Raw genomic sequence first — 17994 nt, forward strand, 5'->3', positions numbered from 1 at the left:
AACGTTTTCTCAAAATACTTAAAACAAGGAACAGATCAAGTTCACGATTTGATTCGCTACAGCTGGTACACTGCTCCACTAATGAATCACCAAATACTCATTGTTGGTGGTAAGGAGATCTCAGCTAAGCTGCAAATAAACAAAATTTCTATCTGAATAGTTGGCTATAGCATGGAACACACAGGCAAGACCAAGGGAACAGGAAAAGAAACTTGGAAGGAATTTTGTCCCTAGCACTAAATGCTACTGCCATGGTTCTATTTCTGTTGTTTCATCTAGAAAGTCAATACTCAGATTCAATGCTGGAACTTAGAGGTTGGTTTGTGGACCATATGCTTGTTCACCTGTTCCCAATTCATATATTGAAATCCTAACCCACAAGGTGATGGTATTTGGAGGTGGGGCCTTTGGGAGGTGATTAGGTCATCAGGGTGGCACCCTCATGAATGGGGTTAGTGTCCTTAGAAGAAGAGACAGGAGAGCTTGCTTGTGCTCTCTCTCTGCTCTCTGCCATGTGAAATACAACAAGAAGGTGACTGTCTGCAAATCAGGAAGAGAGCTCTCATCAAACACCAGATCTGCCAGAACCTTGACCCTGGACTGCTCAGCCTTCAGAATTGAGAGAAATAAGGGTTTGTTGTTTCAGTCACCCAGTCTATGGTATTTTTGTGATAGTAGCTGGAACGGACGAAGACAGCATCACAGAACAGAGCTAACCTGAACTTGTAAAGCAATATAAGAGAACGTAGGGAGTCTTATGTTGTGGCTGTCAGGAGCTAGAGGCTTTTTATTTCAGACACTATTTAATAATCTAAGCAAAATATGTTTTGCTTTTAAGAATGTATCAGAACGATTTTCCCCCTCCATAATGATACATTTTAGTTCAGTGAAGCATTAGAAAGGAATTCAAATGTTTTGCTATGCTAGTCATTGAGTAGGCAAGAAGAGCGTTTCCTACTCTGAGGCACAAAGGACAACTTTCTAATTAACTCAGCAGTTTGGACTCACCATTTTTTAAAAATAAAACGTTACTATCAATCCCATTTTAATGGGATAATTATAGCAAATCATGATTAACTTCTCTTTCAGTCATCAGCAAGAGAAAGACTCAGAAAGATAAGATGTTAGAAATGTTAGCTTAAAATATACCTACTGTTCCCATACTCTTGATATCAGTAATTGTCTAATTGTGCTGAGCCTGACTAAAATGTGGTTTTTGGACAAAGAGTGATCAAAAGCCCTATTCTGGCATTATCATCCATCTTATTGCCCTTTGTTTAATTGAGAAAGTGGCACTGATTCCAACGAGAATTCCCTCATTTTATCTCGTGTTTTCATTCCATAAGTCAGGATGCTAATTAGGGATTACAGGTATTCAGGGAGGCCCCAAACCTATCCTCCAATTATGGTAAAGGTTTATAGCCTTTAAAAAGCCCCTTTAGAAAAATCACCTTCCACCTCCTTCCACACAAGTATGTGCATGTGTGTGCACACACACACACACACACACACACACACACACCTCCCTATCAGTTCCACTTACTACCTAAAAAAATAGAGTCTTACAATTGAAGCTGAAAGTCACATAAAGGGGGAAAAGCTTAAGAATCACTCAAATTCTGCCTTAAAGTCTTCATGACTTTCATGATCTTTCACACCCCAAAGCTTAAATTTTTGTCTTCTCCCACAAAAATGGGTTGACAAGTTACTTCATCTTGTTGGGCCTCAGTTTCTTTCTATGCACAGTGGGAGGACTGGACAAGATGGTCTTTGGGAAAACTTCTCAGTGAGGGATGTTGATGGTGCTTACACATCGCCACAGTGCCAGCACTAGGCAGCAGCATCTCCCCGATGTCACCCTCCCAGGGCAACTCAGGTGCTGAGGAGTAAGCAGGGCCAAGGACCACTAGGATCTTGTCCTTTAGATGCTCTTGGTGTTTCTGCCTCATTACAACAGCTCCATCATGCAGCTCTATCATTCAGCACTACACAGTGCTGAATGCCGTTAGGATGCCTAATACTAAACAGACTTACGTTAAAATACTCAACATTTTTGGGGTGTCCTTTATGTAATCTGGCATTGAAAGGGTACAAATTTCCTCCCTGCTTACCCAAGAGTCCTTTCATACAGTTTGCTCTGTGTAGATATTTCAGGCAAAGAAAACCAGAAAACGAGTATTTTATATATAATGTGCCATCCTATCAGAAATCTGATGTAATTAAACTGAAATGTGCTCCTCACCCTTCTCGTTCTCGACCTAATAATGAAGCCAACAGAAAATTATATCCATACAACTTGGTCAGCTGTCTTAACGGCAGTCATGTTAATAATGAAAAACAACAATGGCCGCCGTACTTTCTTTTACACGTGGTTTACCACGACTTTTCTGTCCAGTGGCCTTTAATGGAGAACATCTTCCTAATACTTCCCCGTCTTTGCAAGAATGAGCCTGCTAAATTCAAGAGTGGCATGGCAGGGGGTGTAGAAAAAACTCTCTCCCCATCACTTAGCGGCGCAGTCAGGCTCCAGAAGCAGCGCTCCGGACAGCGGCACCTGCAGTTCCTGAGCTCCGGTTTCCGGTAGCGGAGCATCATGCTGCGCATGTGCGGCGGAGGGGGGCGGGCTCTAGGACAGGTGCGTGCACCTCTGCATACACGGCGGCGTGGGTGCGGGGAGAAGAAACCGCGAAGATTAATGAGTCAGAACATTTTCCCTTGAGTCAGAACATTTTCCCGAAGTCTCCTTTCTCTGGAGATGCAGGTTGGAGGAAGGGTCAAAATAAGAAAGAAAGGAAGGAGAAAAAAACCAAACTCTAACTACAGGAGCTTAGCCGAGTCAACCACAACCAACCGAGCACAGAAAAGAACTGCAATTAGGGGCTGGAAGGTCACGAGTTTATTTCCCAGAAGAGCTAACAATTCAATTTTCAAAGCTATCAGGCCAGCTATCCTGATGAATGTGCATGTATTATTTACGCAGTCTATTTCTCCCCACCCCCCAAAGCACACCAAAATAGAAAGCTCACGATTCCTTTCTGCTGTCTGGCGTGTGTAAGGGGGGAGTAATCACTGGTGAGTAGTGGGATCGAGAATTTTCCATCACATTAGAATACTTGAAATGAATGTTACAGACTGACTCAAATCTTTTCTCTCTGATAAAGCTTCAGGATGAGGAATGGTAGAAATGATAATGAGGAATTTGACAATTTGCATACTATTTAAATAACCCGGACCTTGGTGGGCTGGAAGGCATGACATTTTCTCCTTGGTATAACCTGGCATCATTTCCTGAACAAGAGAGCTACATCGGCCATTTCTACTTGTTGAAAAAATGAATAAGAGCTACATTTGTACCTTAAAAAAATCTTATTTTAATCTAATTTTTCTATCTTATTGTTTTCCTCTTGTAATGAGAACATAAATTGAACAGTTATCTTGGCTTCTTCTTCCTTACAGTGTCACAAGGGTTTAGTAATCGAATGACTTCTGCTCTAAAAACGTTAAGAAATCTGTAAAGGGAAAGAATCTCTACTGAAAAGCACACGTGGTTCACTTATTTTTTTACCATGCTATTAGTTTACTACCAAATAAGTGGAAGTCTAGAATTAAACTAAACCTAGATAATATAGGACCTGGTAAATGAGCAAAGTAGTAAGTGAGAGTGAGTGCGAGTGTGTGTGTGTGTGTGTGTGTGTGTGTACAGGTGTGTTGCGGGGAGAGATGTTATTTAGAGAATACATGTTTTATGTTTTAACAGAGGTCAAAATATGTTGCTACCAGGTTTGAAAAGTAGTGCTAAATAAGAGGCAGATGACTTAAAATCGAGGACTGTGAAGAAAAAAGAATAATGGCTCCAGCCTTTATTGCATAAGAAAGATAATTTAGCCAAACAAGCAAGTCTATTTCTAAATCGCAACTCCAAGGACTCCGCGGAATTGTCTGCCTTGGGGCTGCACCGTCTACAGAGGAGAAATCTCAGTGAGGCACTTCGGAAATGCACAGATGGATGGGCACGAGTGGCGACGGGGATCCAGTGTGACGGATACCACACAACCCTTCTTCTACCCAGACTAGGGATAAGCAGGGGTCCCCAGGAGAAGGAAAGAGCATTTGTAGCTCAGGAGTGATGGCTGAGGCTGAACGCCAGGCAGGCATTTTCACAGGGGCCTAGAGTTCATGGAGATCAGGATATACACTCCCCGTTCCTTTGCAGGCACGTGGCCCAGAGCAGCCAACCAGCTTCTGTGTACTGTCCCCAGCAGTGGCACCTCCTGCAGTGCCTGGCACACAGTATGTCTACAGATATTCACCGAGTGAATCGAGTAGGACAAGCCCTCCTCAACCTGTCTCCAGCTCAATTTTCCATAATTATTCATGTTCGTTTCATCCAATTTTTATGATCTTTTCAAATTCTATAGAGTCTCTTCTCTTGTTGCTAGCACCCACCTATATGAGTTTTCTTATATTCCCAAAACATATCTGGGGGAACAAAGGCTGAGTGGTGATGATTCCATCTTTTTGAGACATTCCTGGAGATTATGAAGGAAAAGAAGGTTTCTTTTCCCTTCATGCTTCATGTATTTCCCTTCAGGAATACTGCCAGGAAGAGTAGAATTAACAAGGTGAACTGTCATCATCATGAATGTGACTGTGGCCATTACCATTCTCACCTTTAAAAGCATTTATGCACCCGTGGTGGGTCTGCAGAGCTAAATACTGAGTGAGTTAAACAGATAAGACGCTTTGCTCTAGAAGCTTGTAATTCAATACTAAGAGGTCTGACACACCAACAAATGAACCTTAAACATGGATGTTAATTAATTGTGCAAACAAATTTCATGAAGAGCTTTTACTGGCTTAGGAGAAGGAACCATTTTCAAACAGATTAGAAATATCATTTACATAAAGCCAAACTCATGAAATATAAACAGGGACTAAGCTGCTTTGATCCACTAATCACCTTTATCCATTCATTAAAAATGTCTCTACAAGACCACTTAGTACTATAGCTTCTTTATATAACTCGAAAGTTAGGCAGAATTATTTCAAGTCTGTGATTCCAACTTTTCCTTAAGTCAAATAGTCCTTCATATTGATCCAAGTCGGTGAGATGTCTAAGGCTGACTGTTATAATGACTAGATTATAAGTGCTGTCGGGGCAGGCATTCTGCCTGTGTGTCCATCAGGGCAAGCCTAGAGCCCAGCACAGGGCCTGACACATAGAAGATGCTCAATAAATATTTGCCGTGTGCCAAGTACTGCTCTAGGTGCTAGGGATTCTGAGGTGTTTCCTGTGTTGTGAGCGTGTTGTGATTCAGCTCCAAGTGCACTGAAGTTACCCCAAGTTCTTCCATCCCTGTGGCCTCCAGAAAAGCTTTTGCCTCAAGATGCACTTGGTGGCCAGCAATGACTCTGGGTGGAGAAAGGGGTGCGGGGAGGGAGGAAGTTGTTGCTGGAAATCACCGGCAGTGGGACAAGGGGAGGGGTCAGTGTAGCACCTCTGACTCGCTGTGTGTCTACCATGGCCCGTCACTGCCCTTTCTCTCCCATCCATGACTCTGAAAAGGGACACATGTCCTTCTCCACCGGATGGAGGTGACTGCTTCCCAATTTATTTTGCTACCATTATGGTCCCCTTACATTCTTGTCTCCACTCAGATTTTTAAAGGTCATGTATATCTAGAGGCCACCCAGTGAGACGGAAGAGAATAAAATGTCTTACAGGTCCTGACCTCTGGGCTTGACTCAGAAGGCACTGGAAAATCGGGGCCTCCGTTGTCTTGCCTACAAATGAGAGGAGAGCTCTAAACAAACCCACAAAAGCTTGTCTTCAGGTCTCCCGAGGAAGTCCTTGGTGGTTAAGGATAAGAGGTGGGGCGAAGTGGCGTCAGCTGCGCTGGGTTTGTTCCCCATCCCGCCTCAAGGGCCCCCCCCACCCCGCCCAGGTTAAGTCATTAAGTTGCTTTTGGCATTTCAATCAAGCTTTTCTACTTCAGATGTAATGATCTCTATATAGCACCAGTTCTTTTATGTTCTATATGAAACTGCACTGTATTTCTTTGAAACGTTAACATGTAAATTATGCAACAGAAATAAACCTACGGGGATTTTTCCATATGGATAAGAGGAATGCAGTGCCTCGTTGTAGTGGATTCTCGGGGTGGGAAAAGCATGAGTCTGGGAAATGGGCCTCCACCAAGTTTAGACGGTTGGCGCCTCCGTGGCAGAGTCAAGGCCAGGCCGTCTGGCTTTCTGTGAAGCACACGTCTCACCAGGAGGAAGCATGATGGGAGGTGTGCTCGCGGACCTCTGGCTTCAATCACACGTCCTCAAGTCAAAGTATATAATGACACTGCCCTCCAGAGAGCACACCCCCTCCCACTGTCACTTTCTCGCCACCAATGCCCCAACCCCCATGCTCAGCAGGACAGCTGCCGTGAGGCCACTCGTCAGACAGAAGTCACACCTTCTGCCACCTTCTGTGACACCCAGTCTGGTGACCCCACTTCCATGGACAAACTCCAGGCTTCCCGCATTCCTGGCTAGTTAATGTCACCCTTTCTCTCCCACTGAAAGAAGCACATCGGACTGCAAATGAGAGAAACGGATAGTACTTTACGTTAAAAAAGTAAGTGTGTGGGCTTCGCTGGTGGCGCAGTGGTTGAGAGTCTGCCTGCTAATGCAGGGGACGCGGGCTCGAACCCTGGTCTGGAAGGATCCCACATGCCGCGGAGCAGCTACGCCCGGGAGTCACAACTACTGAGCCTGGGCGTCTGGAGCCTGTGCTCCGCAACAAGAGAGGCCGCGACAGTGAGAGGCCCGCGCACCGCGATGAAGAGTGGCCCCTGCTCGCCGCAACTAGAGAAAGCCCTCGCGCAGAAACGAAGACCCAACACAGCAAAAATAAATTAATTAATAATAAAAAAAAATAAGTGTGTGATTTGCAAGCTTTAGTGTGTGAATGATTATAATATTAATTGTAGTTATACCTGGTCTTATGCTGCTTATCTTACTTATAATTATACTTCTAACTGGTCCCTACATAGAGTACATCATGAAACCAAGATTAGACCAGTGCCTTCCAGATTATTTTCATGCAAGTCCCAGGTCACCCTGGCTGGAAACAGTCTTTCTGCTGGTTCAGTGCGTGACTGGTGCCCTGATCCCTTTGTCTCAGAATTCCAGTGAGAGGGGAAGGGATGGGGGAAGGAAGGGACAGAAGACCCTAGGCTTGGGGACCAGGCCCACCTGAAGATGTATCTGCATCAACCCTTTTAGGAACCAGAGACTGGGCCACTGTTATAGATGCAGGAAGATAGTTTCTTACGTGGTTCATTTCGAGGTGTCCCGGACAGGGCCGTAGTGGGGTGTATGAGTACCACAGGTTGGCTAATAGTCTGGTACCTCTTTAGAGCGACAGCATTTAAATATTGGTTCACATGTACTCAGAAGAGAAGTAGGGTGTCACTCAGAGCAGGAGAGGAGACGGAGACTGCAGTGGAGACATTCGATGTCACTGTGTCCAGGGCGGTTCAGCTCCGGTACCAAAGTTCCAAAACTCCTCTTAGCAAAACCAAAGTCCACGCACACTTAAAAATAGCTCAAAAGGTAAATTTTCTGTTATGTGTACCTTACCACAATTCAATTGTTTTCTACAGTTTTGAAAGCCCTGCAGTTACTTGTACCCACCCTCCTTAGAAGGCAGCGTCTCAGCCATCCACTATGACCGCAGTGTGTGTGCTCCCGCGGGGATGCCACTCCCACCTGCATGATTCCTGCTCGTGTGGTTTCCTCCATCTCCCTCCCTGGCCAGTGATGCTAGAGCAGCCCTCGCAGGCTGCCTGGTCCCCTACTTTACCTCTGGGCCTGGGAAAGCCCCGCCCAATGCCATGGAACATTCCAGGACTGGATGCTTTCCGTTAGAATAAACATTGCTCTATTCAACATAATCTTAAAATGTAGACTCTGTTGGAAGGAGTAACTTAGCAAGTTAGGACTTTCCCAGTGGGTGATGAAATAGGGGGTGGGAGGGTATGGGAGGAGGCAGGAGAAATCATCGAGAAAAGGGAGAAGAGCACCAAGGAAGAAGGGCAGAGGGTGTGGGGTAAACTCCAGAAGGACCACTGGTGAGGCTGAGGCCACTGAAGACCGTGAACCCGGGAAGAATCATGTTGAGGGTCAAGGTGAAAGGGAATCAGTGACCTGAATAAGTAAAATCGTCCACACAGTTGAGCAGCCATGCCCTTCAGCAAGACTTGCAACCTCCCGAAATGAGTCCTGTTAAGCGGGTGGCGGGAAACTGGCAAGGTGGTGTGTACCATCCTCCTTCTGAGGAAAGTAAAAGAAAGAAAACAGCCACCGCTTTCTTCGACTAAATGTTTTTATAAGTCACAGCTTATTTACCCATTGAAGAGTAAACCATAAGTTACTTCACCCAGACGTTTATCTCAGAAGAGACAGTTAAGAGATGACATCTAAAAACGAAGTTACCCCAAACATAGCTGAGCCAGGTCTCGTGATGGTGTTTCTACATCTCATCATAATGTTCCCCATCTCTTTCTAAGCAGTTCTAACAATTCAAAATTGCATTTCTTGGCTAGAATGGCACACAGAAAATGCTCCCCAGAAATCCCACCAGTGGTCTGGTTCAAAAGTAGAACTTGGGATTTCTCTGAAGGGGAGGAACAATGAAACTCTGCCAGGGAAGTGACGAAGCATCTTCATGTCTTATTCCTATACCGTGTCTCTTGGTCTCTCCTGCCTCTGCCTCTGTCTTTTGTGTTATGGGGTCTTTTCTTTAATTGGGTACAGTTCTGTCAAACAATACAAGGCTGTTTTCTTTCTGCCAAAATCAAACCACATCTCCAATAATTGGAATGTCTTAATTTACTACTAGTATATGTAACCAAAGAAAATTTTACAGTACTTCCAAACGACTTTCATTTCTTCTCCTTCTCTCCCTGACACCTTCTTGTTTTAGCAAACAAGCCGAGCCCTCATTCTCGTCCTTGCCTTTGATGCAGAGCCCCACACACAGAGCCAGCGTGGCACATGGCACAGGTGCCTACCTTGCCCAGGCCTGGGGTGTCCTTCACCTTGTTGACGGCCCTCAGCAGGCAGGGCGGGGCCGGGGGTGGGGAAGTCTGCAGAATCCCGCTGAAGCTGGTTGCAAAGAGAGGTGGCTCGGTGACAGAAGAAGTGGAAGGCCGATGTTTCTTCTTTTTAGAAGATAGATTTAACTTCTGGGCAGCTCTGGAGGGAAAAATTCAGAAAAAGACAATAAAGGAAAAAGTATATTCACAATTCACAAAAAGTATATATTCACAATCAGATATGCTAGGGTCACTTTCTGTTCCTTCTCTTAAAGAAGCCCCTAATTCTGATTGCAGCTAAACGGTTCTCTCTTCTTCCTCCGAGTGCCTGGTGGTAGCCCCTGACTGCAACCGAGTGAACCCAGGGAGCTGCCCAATCACTTACACGGCAGAGCGACACCACAGCATTGCACGGTCCTGCAGCTGCGATCTACAAAGAATTGTTGGTTTTCCACAAACACTCAGCTTAAGCATGAATAAAGCTGGCCATCTTTGGGGATACACAGCACCTATTAGGTTAATCATTCCATAACTTCTGGTATAAACTCAAATGTGAGAGACCTTATGAGTTTTTTAGGAACTCTAACACCTTGTAAAATCCAAACCAGTCTGAGGAAGAAGCACGTGGTGACCACTCAAGGCATACTGTGGACGTGACTGTGGAAGAAAAACACACACCCCAGCACAACGGGAAATACAAACCAAACGGTTTTAGAAACATAACACCCAAACAGAATAAACTCCAGCCAAGGTGTAGGGTTCTGAGACTAGGCGTGGCTCAGGTGGAAAACAGGCTTTTATGTAGGGTGGTCTTTCACCACAAAATGCAGTTCATGGGCAAGTGCAAGGGGTGATACAGTCAGAATCCACAAAGGGGGCAGGGGATGCAAACAGAAAGGTGAGAGGGAAGGTGACGCATCGTTAATAACATTGATTGTTCACATCACATCTTCCATCGTTCAAGTGTTCTGCGACACCTAAAACATGACCATCTTATCATAGAGAAGAAGGGAAAATCAGGCAAGGGCATTTCACAGACTGTAACATACTCACTTCTGGGTTCATTCTTGGTGTTTTTCACACTATACTCATGTTCTAAGAATTCCAATTTCCTTACCAAAGGTTATTAAACATTTTAGCTGCTGCTTAAAACAAATGGGCTACCGTGACTTTATTCTACACATCAAAACCTTACAATCCATCCTGTGTTCTTACCAATTGCATAACAGGTCATAAGCAAAGCAGGCCAAAAAGATTAAATCAGCATCGTTTGCACCCCTTTCCCCCCAACTTCCATCTTAATATCTGAATCTTAAGCTCTGGACTGGTTAGTTTTAATTTTGTGTCAGTAATTGCCGTGCTTTTGACAAATCCCCTGAGCTACAAAATGGCCACTGAACAAATACAGCAAAGAGAATTACCACTTCAAAGCTTAATTTTCCTTAGCTGTAAAACTGAACATCTATTTCACAAGAGTGAAATACAGAGGAATGGGATGCATGAGGAGTGACAGATTGTGATGGAATGATACCCGCACAGTCCCAACGCCATGTGCCAAACTTAGGGACCTCTATGGTGGCTCTACTGTAGGGTGATGAAAAATGAAGACACTAAAAGGAGATTTCCACCATGCTTTCTTTTCCCAAACAGCAAAAAGAAAAACCTAGGAGTAATTTTTTCTCGTGCTTTCTTTGTCACGCTTCCTGATGCTGTCCCTCTAAAACGAAAGGTGAAGTGGAATTGTTCAGCGGCTGGTCTGGCGCATCTCTTGGCAGTTTTCCTTATTCTGTGAGATTCTCTCCCTGAACAAACAGTGACTCCTCCAAAGGTGGGTGTGGGCATCGCATGCTTCTGACACTCACGCCTCTGCTCAGCAGCCCCTTACTGCTTTCAAGTCAGGACGCCTATAGGCAAAGGAGAGTTAGAAAGAAGGCGGAAGATGATGATCTGCTAGGAACCGAAAGGTGGCGTTTAATCCATTCACGTTAGGATTCTTTTGGACGGTGGCAAAAGGACCAAGGAGCTGCTGTGGGTTCCCGGTCCAAATGTGGAGACAGAGAGGAGGAGTGACACTCAAAGGCAGCTCAGAAGAGGTAGTAGCCTGCTGGCTTCTTTTTTCCTTTTTCTTATCTCTACTACCCATGCCCACTTACTCTCCCCACATAGACCCTGCAGAGGAGGAAGTGAGGGTCCTTGAAATGGAAGTATATGAAGGACATTCCCAAGAACAGCAATCCAGTGCTCTATTCCCCCCTCTCTCTCCCTCTCTCTTTCCTATAACATCACAATTTCACTGTATTACTGCATCATTCCCAAAGGCATATAAACATGCTATTATTTCTCCCACCTCGGAAAAGAAAACACAAGCCCTTCTCTTCATTCTTCTTACCCAGCCAGCTACTGCTCTGTTTCCTGCTCATTTTTGCAGCAAAACTCATGGAAAGTGTTGTCTATACTTGCTTTCTCTAGTTCATCTCCTCCCTTTGCCTATAAGCTCATTGCAGTCAGGCATGTGGTCCATAGCTCCTCTGAAACAGCTCTTGTCAAGGCTGTGAATGACCTCCACGATTGCTAAATGTCATGGTTCTGAGCCCCACCTTACCTGCCCAATCAGAGCGCTGACGAGATCCTTCTACTATTTTATACTTTCTTCTTTAGGTGCCAGGACATCTATGGTGACAGATGTTAACTAGACTTATTGTGGTGAGCACTTTGCAATTTATACAAATATACAAATCTCGATGTACACCTGATGCTAATATAATGTTGTATGTCAATTATACCTCAGTAAAACAAAACAACAACAAAAACACACTAAAACGATTCTACTCAGATATCCAATAGGTATCGTAAACTTGCATCTCTAAAGCTAAATTCCTGATCTTTTCCTAAAAAGCTGTATGCCTTTAGTTTTCCCTATTTCAGAAAATGGCAATTCCATCCTTACAATGGCGCAGACATCTTTGCCTCCTCTTTTTCTCACACCAAACATCCAATCCATCAGGAAATCTGTTGGCCGTAATTTCGAAATAGACCTATGATCTAACCCTTCTCACCACCTTTACTGATATTGTCTTAGTCTGAGCCACTAACCTCTCTTGCCTGGATTACTGCAGTAGTCTCCTAACTTGTCTCTCTTCTTCTGTTACCTGCCCTGCCACCTCCCACTGCACTGGCCCAATCTATTTTCCACACAGTTGCCAGACTGATTCTTTTAAAACATAACCAGACAAGACCCTCCATTTTGCTTCTCATCTCATAGTAAAAGCCAAAGTAACTACAATGGCCTATAAGCCCTTCCGTATATCTTCCCTCATATCTCCCAGACCACCTTTCCTACTACTCTTTTCTTCAGTTACTCTGCTCCAGCCATAACAGCCTCCAAATACTCCTGGTACGCTCCCACCTCAGGGCCTTTGCACAGGCTCTTGCTTCAGCCTGGAATGCTCTGCCCTAGATAGAGATAGGCATACGGCTCCCTCCCTTACCTCCTTTAAATCTTCATTCAGATGAACCCTTATCAATGAACCTACCCTGCACACCATAGCAGACTGTAAGATGGCTGCAACAACATGTATCCCCTCCCACATGCTCTTCTATGACATGAAATTGACACTTCTCCATTGAGAGGTGGAATCTATTTTCCTTCCCTTTGAACCCAAGCAGAACTCTGAAATTGCCTTGACCAACAGAATATGGTGGGAATGATGTTGTATGGTCTCCAGGGTTAGGTCATAAAAAGCAATATGGCTTCTACCTGTCTCTCTCACCCCTGGCACTCAGCTTCCACATCACGAGAAGGCCCAGGCCATGTGGAAAAGGCCATGTAGAGAAGAACTGAGGACTCCAGTGAACAACCAGTGTCAACTACCAGACATGTGAGTAAATGAGCCTTTAGATGATTCCAGGTGCCACCCTTCAAGTCTTCTGGCTGAGGCCCAAGGCATCGTGGAGCAGAGGTAAGACATCCCCATTCTGTCTTGTCAGAACTTCTGAACTCCAGAAACCATGAGAGGTAATACACCATCATTGCTGCTTTAAAGCCACTAGGTTTGGCGGTAGCTGGCTACATGGTCACCTACTCCCCATCTCCTAATTTCCCTTGCCCTGCATGCCTTACCCACCCACCCTCCCCATCATGGCACTTATATCTTCTAACATAGTAGATGATTTACTTAGTTATCAGGTTTATTGTTTATTGTCTGTTTCCTCTCTAGAATGTAAGTTCCAACAGGGCAGGCTGTCATACCTGCGTGTTGAATGACGTGAATAAAGACTGAAGGAACTGGGAACATTTAGCCTGGAGAATATAAACCTGGAGAAAGGGGAAGGAAGAGTTTTTCTAAAAAACTGTCTTTAAAAAAATGAATAAATAACATGTAGCAGGAAGTATTTTTCAAGCAATAATGCCAGATAACTTCATAGGCCATCATTTTGAATCTCAGAAAACTTTGTGAGGAAAATAATAATAGTACTCCCATTTAACAGACAAAGAAATGAGTCTTAAAGAGTTAAATCCAGATTCCTTGGACTATCTGACCTGAATTTGAACATCCAGCTGCTTCAGATACTAGGTAGATAATAGGCAAGTTACTTAAATTCTGATAATGTTTATGATGCGTGTAAAGGGCCTAGCATAGCACCTGGCATATAGTTGGCGTTCAACAATACTATCATCATCAATATTATTATTACACATATTATTATCAAGCCTCAGTTTCTGCATCGTAAGATAGAGCAAAAATATTTTCTACCCTTATAGACACTTTATGAAAATTAAATAAGAGTGCAGGTAAAGGGTTTAGCACACAGGAAGTACTTAATAGATGGTACTTTGGAGGAATACAATACGTGGTGGAGCTGAGACTGAATCTAGGTCTCTGTTCCCCATATTGCTTCAGATCATCTCTGAATAGGCAGCAAAACAGGCAGGTGAAACGTAAAGGCATTTGGGGATTTATAAGTGAAAGGGGCATCTTTCTAAAAATTGGAGTAATCCATTAGTGATGGGTCTGCTTCATGAAATAGCTTTTGTCATTGAAAGTGTCCAAGTAGTAGCTACAAAACCATTTACAGGGACTGTCAGGGAGATGAAAGCATGCATTGGGAACATCAGATGGTTTCCAAAATCTCTTCCAATGCAGTTTCTGAAATGATTCCTGGAACCTCTATTTCATTTAGGGAAGCCTCTGTTGGCTTCAATGCAGAAAAATAGGAATACAGTAAATTATTTGGAGAATACATAAAAAATTACTCTCTTCTGAAAACAGGTATATAAGATACATACATTAGAAGAAGTCTAGAATTTAGAAATCAGTAGAAATCACATTTTAGAGCCATATAGTGTATAAGAACATTTTATTTTAATTTTGACATCATCATCACCAACTGTTTGATCTCTATTTTATATGTTGCGATTTCTTGGAAGTCAGCATCTTCTGATCTTTTTATATAGTACTTCAATGACACGCAGACAGGAGAAGGTTGAAGTACAGAAATCATTCATGTATAATTGTATTATTCAGTGACATAAAGAAGAAGCAATCGTGAAAGAATTGAAAAGGAAAAGACATTTGGGCTAGAAGTGTATTTTGTGTTATTAATGCCTTACACAAGTTTTCTTCATAAGGAAAGGGACAGATGCGTGGGTTGTCTTATAAGATTTTAAACAACAAAAAATTAACCTAAAAAACTATTATAAGTAATATTCACTTGTCTCATTCCTACCATGGACAGTATCACATATTTCCGAGAGCTATTCATGCCTGCACACATCTTTAAATATCCATGGGCTTCATCTAATTCTCTGAACCTTATTTCAAGAAAAAAAGGTGGCCTCCCTAGCAGGATGAAATTAATATTCACTAAGCTCCTATAAAGGAAGTGATGCCATGCTAAAGCAGTATCAGACTTGTGAGGATAGGAGCAATGATGTGAACCTGGAAAGAATTTAAACCTAGTGAGCTCAGATTTTTGCTCTGGGCTCTACCCTTTCTCTCCATTGCCTTACTCATCTCATATAGGAGACAATTATCCTAACACATCTATGTGATGCCATCTGAATTCAGGAATCAGTTTAGAATTGAGATGACCTTCACATGGGACAGTTACTGGTGCTCATTGGCCAGATCTACCTGGATTTAAAAGAAAGAGGCAGGGCTTCCCTGGTGGCGCAGTGGTTGAGAGTCCGCCTGCCGATGCATGGGACACGGGTTCGTGCCCCGGTCCGGGAAGATCCCACATGCCGCGGAGCGGCTGGGCCCGTGAGCCATGGCCGCTGAGCCTGCGCGTCCGGAGCCTGTGCTCCACAACGGGAGAGGCCGCAACAGTGAGAGGCCCACGTACCGCAAAAAAAAAAAAAAAAAGGCAAATAATTATCTAGTAAATTTAATTGGTTAGGTGGGAGAGAGTCTTAGGTCTCCGTTATACAGATCAGAGGGGAAACTTTTGGGGCTTTTCTGACTTTTCTTTTTTTTTTTTGCATTTGTGCGATAGACTATTTGACCTTGCATTTTCAGAAATACGGAGTGTTTCAATGGAAAGCGCTTCATTCTAAGTGCATCCCATGAGACTTAAGTTGGGGATCTACCACCCTTAGTGTATAGGGATTACTAATACATTGACCTAACAACATTTTAAGAATTATTAGCTTCATGAAGAATAGAACTTTCGGGGCTTCCCTGGTGGCGCAGTGGTTGAGAGTCTGCCTGCCAATGCAGGAGACACGGGTTCGAGCCCTGGTCTGGGAAGATCCCACATGCCGCGGAGCAACTAGGCCCGTGAGCCACAACTACTGAGCCTGCGCGTCTGGAGCCCGTGCTCCGCAACAAGCGAGGCCGCGACAGTGAGAGGCCCGCGCACCGCAATGAAGAGTGGACCCCGCTCGCCGCAACTAGAGAAAGCCCTCGCACAGAAACGAAGACCCAACACAGCCAAAAATAAATTAATTAGCCAAAAATAAATTAATTAATTAATTTTAAAAAATGAGTATATGTATCTCTAGGGTTAAGAAGATGTAAAAAAAAAAAAAAATAAGAACTTTCCTTAGGGAATACCAAGCAGGAATATCAGGCAGTATAGTCGTTTTTTAAGAATTCTCTATCCTTTAAAAAATTCTATGTCCCATGTGTTGCTGACCACATCCTGAAAGCATTTCATCCTGTCTGAGGGGGGTGTTGGACTGTGAGATGCTTGGATAGGTGGGTAAAAGGTTTATAAAAATTAAGAGGTCATGCAAGCTCTACTAAATGGGACCCGGGCGATTGATTGGTGAGATATTAACTGAAAAACTGCTCAAGAGGAGGGCAGGGTAAGGCCCTCAGAACCGCCACATCTGCTGCCCACAGAGGGTCCTGACCCAGGAGGGGGATGAGAGTGGTAAAATTGCCACCGTCAGCAGGTAAAAGACAATCCAGGCTGCAATTTAACGTGACAGTGGCCGGGCGCCAATGGCTTCTGTGCCATGATAAAATATTTCAATGCTCTGAGGATTGAGACTGTCTGATAATAAGCAATGACGTGACAGATCACAGCAGCTCCCAGGAAATCCATGGGGTCAGTGACACAGGGGTAGAAGAAAATAGAACGGATTATAAATAGCGAGGATATATGACAAGAGCCAGTGGTCTGAGGCAAAGCGTCTGGAAACAATTAAGATATCCATCTATATGGAAAAAAATACCAGTTATGCTTCACTTTGAAATAACACCTATTTAAAAGTATTCTGGCACTGCCATGAAGCATGTTAGTCATTTTGGAAACTCTCCAAACAGGGAATAAAGAGCGTCCTCCTTCACCTTTCCATTTTCTAATTGGCTGTCACTGAGGTCATTTCTGTGTCTCCAGAGACGGAAAAGCATATGGGTCTTGGGGTTTTTCTGATTTTTATGTAAATGATCCATTTCATTAGTGTAGGAAGGTAATTCATGACATGACTTCAAATAAAATGTTTACTGCTAGGAGACAAAACATGGCTGACCGTTAACCTCAAACAATATTGTGTTAAAACACTACCGCCAGACACTATTATACTTTGAAAACGGATGGATTTTTGCAACTTACTGCACAGCATTAACCCATAGTGATAATCTCTATGAATTTTCCCTTATTCTTCTCTTAAAAATTTACCCATTCATCAAAGCTTCTACAAGTTGCCCTCATCAACTACTTCAGGCCTCAGCAATTGGTCTTGAGAGTCTATGTCTTATGTTGTAACACTTAATGAGATGCTGCTTTGCAGTGTGGTCTTTCCTTCTGGGTGCCATTAGTGTTGCCTCCATCACTGAATTATCAACTCACTGAAGGTTCATACGTGTTTCCTTTCTTCTGCAGCTTATTTCCTGCCCCATAGCTTTGTACCTTTTTGCAAAGTGCGCACCCACTCAAGGCTTCTTAATCGATCTCGCCTTTGGAGTTACACCAACATATGCAAAGTCCCAAGACTATGTATCTGGAGTTCTAGAAATGCTTAGACCTTGGAATGTTTTACTCTTTCTAAAGCATTTTGCACACATTGTCACATCCATCACACTCAGCCCTATGAGGCAAGCAGAGAAGGTGTTTGTACCATAAATTACAGATTTAAAAAGCAATGAAGGCACAGAAGTTACCTGATTTTATCCACAGTCACAGGACTAGTGATCTTCATACCTGGGATCTAGGATTTGAGTTTTCTGCTTTAGACTCAGGGTCGGTCTACCACTTCATGCTGTTATGCAATTTGATACATAAGAGCAGTTATTTTATTTTGTTTGGGCAACATAAAACCAAATGATAATCACTTGCCTAAAAATGAAGACAGAAAAAGCAGTTACATATTTTTGTATGTAACTCAAATCAAATCATATATAAGCATTTACCAATTACTGATCCAGTTGCTTAGCAACATACCTTCACATCACAG

The 17994-nt window shown here is 43.5% G+C and overlaps 1 protein-coding gene across 1 annotated transcript in view; it reads right to left on the minus strand.

The window, feature by feature from the left end:
- The window catches only part of KIF26B (kinesin family member 26B), a 498005-nt gene that overhangs the window by 150234 nt on the left and 329777 nt on the right, over positions 1–17994 (minus strand). Inside the window, exon 5 of the mRNA XM_079904855.1 lies at positions 9069–9252. Coding sequence (XP_079760981.1) covers positions 9069–9252 — 184 coding nt within the window. The remainder of the gene's footprint in view (positions 1–9068; positions 9253–17994) is intronic.

The sequence above is a fragment of the Stenella coeruleoalba genome (genome assembly GCF_951394435.1).
Source record: "Stenella coeruleoalba genome assembly, chromosome: 1".
NCBI classification, from domain to species: domain Eukaryota; kingdom Metazoa; phylum Chordata; class Mammalia; order Artiodactyla; family Delphinidae; genus Stenella; species Stenella coeruleoalba.